The 9,195-nt window shown below is 38.2% G+C and overlaps 1 protein-coding gene across 1 annotated transcript; it reads left to right on the plus strand.

Annotated features, from left to right (window-relative positions):
- The first annotated feature begins 7,370 nt into the window (after positions 1–7,370).
- On the plus strand, positions 7,371–8,363 carry LOC140240211 (uncharacterized). Its single transcript, XM_072320004.1, has one exon. It carries the CDS (start codon positions 7,371–7,373, stop codon positions 8,361–8,363), a length of 993 nt encoding a protein of 330 aa, XP_072176105.1.
- Positions 8,364–9,195: the final 832 nt, after the last annotated feature.

Below are 9,195 nucleotides of genomic sequence, written 5' to 3' on the forward strand. Positions count from 1 at the left end.
ATTTTTTTTTTCATAGCCCATTACCACAATTTAATATTATATTTATGCAAATATGATTGCTGAAAGTTCCAAGAGCTTATTTTGATTATTTCTTTTAAGCGAAGCAAATCTCAATTCTGCTCATGCAGTTCGACATCCTAGCCTCGTTACGTATTATAGCTACGGCCAAGGCAAGGTCAAAGTTCGGTGAGGCTAGGCTCGGCTGGCAGTGACTGTAGCAAACGCTCGTTCCTCCCGCCGATCGGGGTGATATAGGCCTACTAATAGTAAATATACACGTCGAAGCCGCGAAAGTGCGGGTAAGGGGTAGCTAGGGAACTACAGTTTCGCTACAAAAACCAATAGAATTTCAGTTAAATGGAAATCAACAGTCTCAACTGTATGGTTTACCAAGCCCTGTTACGGAGCCGACTCTCAATGTCTTCTCAATCATCAAACCGAGAGACAGCTGTCTGCACAGTGGACTAGGCAAAACTCTCGGCAAAACTGTGCATGTTCAGAATCTGAACTTGAAGAGTCAAACCTCTGTTTCACGCTACTATCCGATGAATCGCTCATGTTTCCGGGGAAAGGGTTACCCAAAGAAAAATAGTTGTGTTATCCACTGTGGACGAACGACAATAAGCTAGTAGAATCTACATACAATATCGTGCAAATAGAGCTGAGTAGAGTCTGCTCGAACTCGCACCATTCTTGAGATGACGTCATCAGGACCTAGCGCCGTTCGCGTGATTAGACAGAATTTCAGGGGGCGTTCCCAGAGCTGTATTTTCTCTCAAAATAGCGCTTTCATTCGTTAGAATCATCAGAAAGTAGTTGGGAATTCGAAATCAGCACATAACATTACATAAAATTGGCCTAAACATGAAAATTAGGCTGATCTTGCCTTCAGGGCCCCTTTAATATTCCAGGTTTATTTTCCGTCTCTCGTACTTCGGAAACGCCCCCCCCCCCCAAAAAAAAAAATAATAATAATAATAATAAAATATATATATATATATATCAAATGAAATGAAATTACGATATCAGATCTGTAACCTATCACATTCATGTGCTTCATCTGTGTGTTGTTTTCTATATTAGTTATAAAATAACAGTTGCAGTCAGTTTTTGCTACTAACCATTGAGTGCTCAATAGCTAGATAGAGTATAATCCACGTATAGGCCCTCCATGTGTTTATCTTCCCTTCTTGTAAGAAGAGAGTAAGGACTAATTTTCATTTTGTAAACCCTATCTTACATAAAGTTTGGGTGCCAAAGCAGCTTTTGGGTATAACCTTCGGCTGCCATTTTTTTCTTCGATGGTTTTACCCTTCTTGGCAATTTCTACTGTACGTTTGTGGGCGAGACACATTTTGGCACTTGCCTTGTTGTGAGAAATTTGTCATTCATGTTACACACTTTAAAGTAATAGTTACTTCACAAGCAACAGAATGTCGTAATCGATCTTTATCATGGCAGCACAGAGCGCTTAATTTATTCACATTCGTAAATTGTGTGCATGTTTGCGTATTACGTCTGCATTTGGTTCATGCAGAAAAGAATAGGCCTATACATGAATATGTACTCTGTCGAAGGATTTGACTGTATGCTTCCTTTTCACTTGATTAATTTTGTTTAAGCATGACTGAAAGTCTATAAATTTAATAATTCGCGGATGTAACTAAAAATGTTAACCACACTTATTAAAACTTTTACCTCCTCCAGAATAGTTATGGAGGGGCCAATACCCGCTCGAATAATTTATGTTGAAGCCGAGGAAGACTTAAGACTAACAATTATAAAAAACAACAACTGTATTTATTTTCATTCATAGACAGTGTGCGTGATTGCATGTTAAGTATGGGGTTGGTTCATGCAGAAAAGAAAGTAGGCCTATACTACCTGGGAACTTGAATTGTTTAACTGTATGCCTCCTTTTCACTGTATTATTATTACTTTAAGTTTAGCATGACTCCAAAGTCTTCCAAATAAGAAAAGTCATGCCCAACACCCGTTGATGTTATACCCACGTTAATTCAAACTTTCACACCCTCCCGAACGAGAGAGGAGTAATTACCCCATCCAAATATACTTAATGTTGTAGCCGATGAAAACGTAAGACTAACATAGTGACAGTTAACTGCCTGTAAAGAGGTTTTCTTACATGCTTATTTCATGTTATTTTATGTGATCCACATGTTAAAGAGACAGTTTTCACCGCCCATGCTCCTAGCGACCTCGGCAGTGTTCATTCAAACTTAATAATAATAATGATAATAACTCAGTATTTATATAGTGCTTATCAATAAAATTCTCTAAGCGCTTTACATAATAATTATAAACCTAAACATAAACTACTGCATAATCCAAAATACTATAATGTACACAAATAATTAAGCACTTAAATAATAATAATAATTACATAAGTTACAATAATTACACGGTAATTTACACTACAATGAAAGCTTAGCGCCAGCGGTTTACGCACAACCAATCAGTAATCAGGATGCCACGCACTGACCAATAAGATCACTCCCTCGTTGCTAGGGGCGGAGTCTAGCTGCGGCGCTAAATCCAAATCTTCTGGCACGTTTTTGTTACGTTGAAAGTCGGAAAGTCATGGCCCAGAAAAACGCTGATTTCTTGCCCTTAATTTGATCATTTAGCTTCGAAATTTCAGCAGATGATAGACAAAATATTTTACTACAAAATAATGACAAAAACAGAAATCCGATTGTTTTGACCAATTTTGATTCCGTGACTTCAAAGTCGATTTTCTCGGCTCAGCCGTCAGCGACTTTATGACCCATTTGTTGTAGCGGGTCACATTTGCATCCAAATCATCAAAATATCACAGTTTTTGTAGTATTGTGGTCTTACCAAGCAATTGGCCTATAGTAAATGCTTTGCCAAATTTAGCGACTTCCTATAAAAACAAATAGCATTAGTTCTCACATTTAAACTGACACAGTAACGTAGATTATCAAAATTTGTAAACAGTTCTTGAATGCTTGCATTATAAATCAAAATCTCGATGGCAATTACGAGCCCCAAATGTTTTGTACACTCCTGTGCTATACACTAGTTTACTACCCCCTCCCCGAAAAAAAAAGTGTTTGTGAATCTAATGGATTGTTGTTAATGATGAAAATGGTAATACGAATTATCTTCGTTTAAAACCTGGGTATATCTATATTTTTGCTAACAAATATTAACGAATTTTGAGCCTGTATAATTTTTTACTCCCCTTTTGTAATTTTGACTGAGAGATTTTTATTACTTTTAGGGAAGTTTTTGACTGTTGTATAACGAGGGAACAACGTCATTTTCGGAGGGTGATTCTAGCAATCTTTAGCAACACACCATTATGATGAACTTACTACATTAAACATAATGAAATCTGACTTTGGAACAATAACAGCTTAGTTTGAAAGGCATCAAATATTTACAGTTTTCTCTCGCCTATGGATCCGTTTGACAATAATTGCGTTACAACACAAGAGAAATTGCAAGGCAAACGATCGGTTTTTGCTCTCACTAGAACAGTCTTTTGCTAGAGTTCGTCTCCACTTTTTAATAGGCATAAGTTTGTAAACTGACCACTAAGTGTTTATTGAACTTCAAGATATTTGTTTTTGCGCCATGTGATATTTGACGTAAATAAAAAACCGTTGAAGGTATCCTAATGAGACTTGGTATGTATATGCATGAGTCGACGAAGTTATGCTTAACAATTTTGGGGGGTACATGATCAAGGTCAAAGGCCAAAATGTCAAAGTCAAATGCTCAAAATTTCACTATTTCCTCCATATCAATATGCAATGCCAGGATGTTGTTTTTGTTTTTTTTCTGGAAACTTGGTGTATACATGAAATACCAAATAAAGATTCTCCAGAGAGAGTTTCAAGTCATGATATCAAAGGTCAAAGGTCAGAGGTCAAGTGAAAATGTTAACATTTCACTTTTTCTCCATATCTTAAAAACGGTTCAAGCTATCTTCGTGGAACTTAATACATATGCATGCACTGACTAGTAGTGATTATCTAGGAAATGTGGGGGTCATGAGTCAGAGGTGAAGGTCACCTCCTCATAATTTAACCTTTTCCCTCATATTTGAATTCAATACTTGCCTATATTTTTAACTTGATGTATACATGTATGACCCAATGGAGATTCTCTTGGAAGTTTCTTGCCCAAAGGTCAAAGGTCAAGTGAAAGTGCTAACTTTCATTTCCTGGTCCATATCTCGAAAGTGACTCAAGGTATCATCATGAAAATTAGTGCATATATCTATGCATGTTCCACCTGGCAGTGATTCTCTATGGATTTTGGGGTGCTGTTCGTTATTCCGAAGGTTCGTATTCCGAAGGTTCGTTAATCCGAAAATGAAACTAGAGGGGCCGTCAAAGGCGGCAGACCCACGCCGTAGCAGCGCTACAGAGTAGTGGGTAAGTCTACTATTCGGTGACCTCCCGGAATTCGGTCACCTATCAATAATCACCAGCCACTGAGTTCTCTCAGGGAGGTGGAAAGACCACCTTCCTGGTTCTATGTACCGTCACAACACACGCAAATCTTATCATTTCACAAACTGGCACACTCATTCACAACAGTAAAGGCCTTTAGTCCCCTCCAACAGGGGAGTGCGCGGCTCATTTTCAGCGGCCCATGGACTTTGAACGTGAATATCGTGCAGTGCGGCTGGGACCGAGTAAGATTTTTTCCGTGATTTAGGAATGTTCCTCCAAAGAAAAAAAGAATCAATATTAATATGAAAACTCACCAAATACAGGCTATTTTGTGACGACGGAAAGCGAACTTTCACAAATTTTTAACAAATTCAGGACTAGTCCCTCAATAAATCGTAATTTCGGAATTCTTGTGAACATTTTGAGCAGCAAAGTCCGTCGTCTTGGAGTTCTGTTTTCGTATGGTAGTGGAAAATCACAAAGTAAGAAACTGGAAAATGTTCGGAGTGGTCACTATACTATGGGGTCAAAACTACAAGGCCACACAGAATTTGCAGGAGTCAACCAATTATCACCAAAATCTAATCGATTCTTTCTTGTCACTGTCCAAACATTTCCTGAACATTTGGGGCAAATCCGTTCACCCGTTCTCTTGTTATCTTGCACACAAACAAACAAACAAACAAACATATGGAACCCTGTACATAACCCCCTGCCGATTTTCATCGGCGTGGGTAATAAGGTTCGTTATTCCGAAGGTTCGTTTATTCGAAAATGAAAAAGGGTTCGTCATTCCAAAGGTTCTTTAATCCGAAAATGAAATAGGGTTCGCTATTCCGAAGGTTCGTTGATCCGAAATGATATAGGGTCCGTAACAAACCTTGGTAATAACGAGCTTTGTTTCATTTTCGGATTAACTAACCTTCGGAATAACGAACCTTATTTCATTTTCGGATTAATGAACCTTTGGAATAACAAACCTCATCACTTCGGAATAACGAGCTGTAACCGGATTTTTAGGGTCATAGGGTCAAAGCTCCAGGTTCAAAGGCCAAATTAATATGCAAAAGTGTTACTATTTTTGATAGTGAAGTTACACTTTTTTCTCCATACGTCGAAACTTTAATCAATGCATAGACTTCTAAAAAAAGGGGGGGGGGTCAAAAGCGAAGTAAGAATCATCAAATCCCCAAATAGTAGTAGTAGTAGTAGTAGTAGTAGTTTTTTATTCTTTAAAAATCACACCCGTCACACGGACGGCCGGCCTAAAAAGGCCTATGAGTGATACATGTGTACATCAAACATTATAAATAATACAAAATATATAAATGAATTATGTAAGACATACAGACAATAAAAAATAATTTAACATAACAAAAGAGAGAATATGGTGGGCTAAATAATACATAAAAGAGATATTCAGCTGTGGGAACATAATAAATTGTTACGGCACGTTAAAATAAGGTTGGCAAAACTGGCTACTTGACAGCACAGTGACTCTGATGACATTAAAAAAGGAATTGTTGGTAAATAGGTAACTGAGGAAAGGTGGGATCTCTTTCTGATGTAATACTGAATAATTGTGATCTGAAATCATCATATGCCGAACAAATCATAAAACAATGAAACTCATCTTCTACTTCACCAGAATTACAGATTATACACAATCTTTCATCGTGTAGGACATTTTTATAACGTCCGGTTTCAAGGGCAATAGGGGCACAACCACTTCTAAACAGAGCTAATGCTCGCCTGTTAGATCTATTCTGACACTGCATAACATAATTAGAAGTATTCATAGAATGTTTAAAATTACGATATGTTCTGAGTTTGTTTCTGGATTGGGAAACTCTCCTTTTATCATAAAACAGTGAACATATCCACTTATTTTCAACAAATAATTTACATACTTTGGATACGGTGCTCACAAAATTATGTGTACTAACAAGCTCAGCCAATGGTTCAACATGCATACACTGCAATTTTGCAAATAATTGTTTAACCTCATAACACCAATTCTTAATACCATTATTTGCCAGGGACTTTGACCACAAGAAATTTTTTCCAGGGTAACGGTCACTAGTATACTTACTCAGGTTACACCAAAGCCTAGCAATTGATTGACACTGATCATAGAAAGGGGGATCCCAACCCATATCACCCATAACTGCATCATTAGGGGTATATTTACCCACTCCAAGGTAGAAACGACATGCTCTATAAAAAAACACTATTAACGGCTGAATATTCTTCTAAGCCCCAAATACCGCTTGCATATTGCAATATGGGCAAAATCATAGCATCATACAATTTTTTATACGTCATAAACAGAGAACCACCGATCAATTTAAATTTACTAATGACCACTCCAAAGGCTCTAGTTGCAGATTGAGCCAATATCTTGGTTCCTTTTTGTAAACTTAAAAATTCATCAAACCACAATCCAAGATATTTATATGAGTCAACAATATCAAGCTTTTGACCATTACAATGAAATGAAGATGTGGTTTTCGCTTGGGCTTTTCTCCTGAAATGTACAATTTGAGTTTTTAAAGTATTAAATTCGATCCTCCACTTCTGAGCCCACAAACATATACTATCAAGCTTCAACTGAAGATCATTTTCATTGTCAGCAATTACCACAATGTAATCTGCATACATAAGCATATCAATGTTTGTATCTAACACCTGGATACCTCTGTTACACAGCCTCACACTATCAACTATATCATTAATGAAAATATTAAACAGGACTGGGGACAAAAGACAACCTTGTTTTACCCATAGATCCACATTAAAAAAATCAGTAAGGGAATCCAAGATGGCGCTGTGCGGTTAAGACGTGTCTGAGTATTACGGAGGCATTAGGAGGAAATAAAATTGCAGCTCATTTCGCCTACTACAGTTTGAAAAGTCAAAATGACATCGAGAAAAAGGAGCTTAGACCAAGGAGTCGTTACAATCTCCCATTATTTCAAGGAAAAGGAGGATTCTGACCCTAAGATGGATTTTAGCGACGCTACTACGGAGAAGGCTACGCAAGAACACAGTGACAGTGATAATGCACACGGCTTAACTGACTCTGCAGTGCACACGGTAGTGAAACCACTTCACCGAGATATGGAGGGAACCAGCCCGGGCGCGTCGGCGGAATCACCTCCACGCTCCTCGCTTGAGAAAAAACGACGAGTAGACGGGGAGAAGTCAACCACAGATGAACTACTCGCGGCCCGTATCCACAAGATAGACGAAATGAACTCCAATCTCACATCCAGGTTGGACACAGCTCTTGGTAAGATTGAAACAAATGAGAAAGAAATCAGTAACTTGAAAGAGGAGCAAGAGTCGTGCCGTTTTGATATCAAACAGTTACAGGACCAAGTAAACAAGCAAGAAAAGGAGAATATGAAATTGAGAGAGCGTCTTGTTGACCTCACTGCGAGAGAGATGAGGAATACGGCTGTGTTTTACGGGTTTCCTGAAGGTGCTGAAAACGATGGGAAGTGTGAGCAATTGATCAAAGAATTTGCCAAGTCAAATATGCAAATGGAAGGTGAAGTGAGCATTGAAAGAGCTCATCGCACAGGCCGCATCAGGCCAAAACCCGGCCCTCCTCGCCCAGTTGTGGTAGCTTTCAGTAGATACACAACCAGACAAACAGTGATCAGCAGTGCCCGCAGATATTTGAAGGAGAGGCCTTTTCAGCACAACGGAAAGGATCACCAGATATTTGTCGATGAGATGCTGCCGGTAGAAGTGCGAGAAAGCAGGAGGAAATTGCTGCCACTGAAACGAAAGCTGAAAGAGGAGGACCCAAAGCGAAAGGTGTACTTCAAATATCCGGCGCGATTGTTTTACAGGGAGACTGAGAGCGGAAAAGAAGTGGAGTACAAGCAGCACACCACAAGATAGAATGGATATTGGCAGTTTGCTTTTGCACAGTAGACAATGGTCTAACAAAATACGACATACTTTGAAAAACTCTTGACACGACTGCCATAACTCAGCAGTCAGCACCCTGTCATGCCAGCAGTACATTAACAGTTGATATCTCCGAAGACAAGATACACTATTCATGTGATTAAGTGGTAGGGAAAATCATTTGTTTTTGTCAACCTGAGGAAAAAATAACTGTGAAGATGCCCAGGGGCACTTGGATTCCTTGTGATCATGTTTTACTCGATAATTTTCATTGCCAGTGTTTTGTTGTCTGTTTTGTCTTGATCATGGTGGGTCATAAGAATTTGCAAGGTTACCTACTTATGAAATATGTATATGGATCTGAAGTTAATGACCCATAACGTTAATGGGCTAGGGGACTTTAAAGCCAGGAAAAAATACTTTTGTTTTTTATCCAAATTAAAAAAGGATATTATTTTATTACAGGAAACCCATTCGACTGATAAGGATGACAGTTTATGGAAGAACCAATTAAGAGCCGATATTGTATTCAGTCATGGAACCTCCTCTAGTAGGGGAGTGTGTATCATATTTCGGAAAACCCCACATATAAAATTGATAAAGACAGTGAAAGATTCTAACGGGAGATTTTTGCTGGTTGAAATGGAAGTATATGGGAAAAAGTTTATGATATGTAATGTATATGCACCAAATAATGAAAAAGACCACATGCATTTTTTTCAAGCTGTAGACTTGACTATACAAGAATATTATGATGCTGAACAGACAATATTAATAGGGGGAGATTTTAATTTTATTCAAAGTTTGGCATTGGACCGAGAGG

This window comes from Diadema setosum, chromosome 16 (genome assembly GCF_964275005.1).
Source record: "Diadema setosum chromosome 16, eeDiaSeto1, whole genome shotgun sequence".
NCBI lineage: Eukaryota > Metazoa > Echinodermata > Echinoidea > Diadematoida > Diadematidae > Diadema > Diadema setosum.

Bases quoted from the DNA above. Each gene is read 5' to 3' on its own strand.
- LOC140240211 (XM_072320004.1), top strand. From the start codon at position 7,371: ATGACATCGAGAAAAAGGAGCTTAGACCAAGGAGTCGTTACAATCTCC.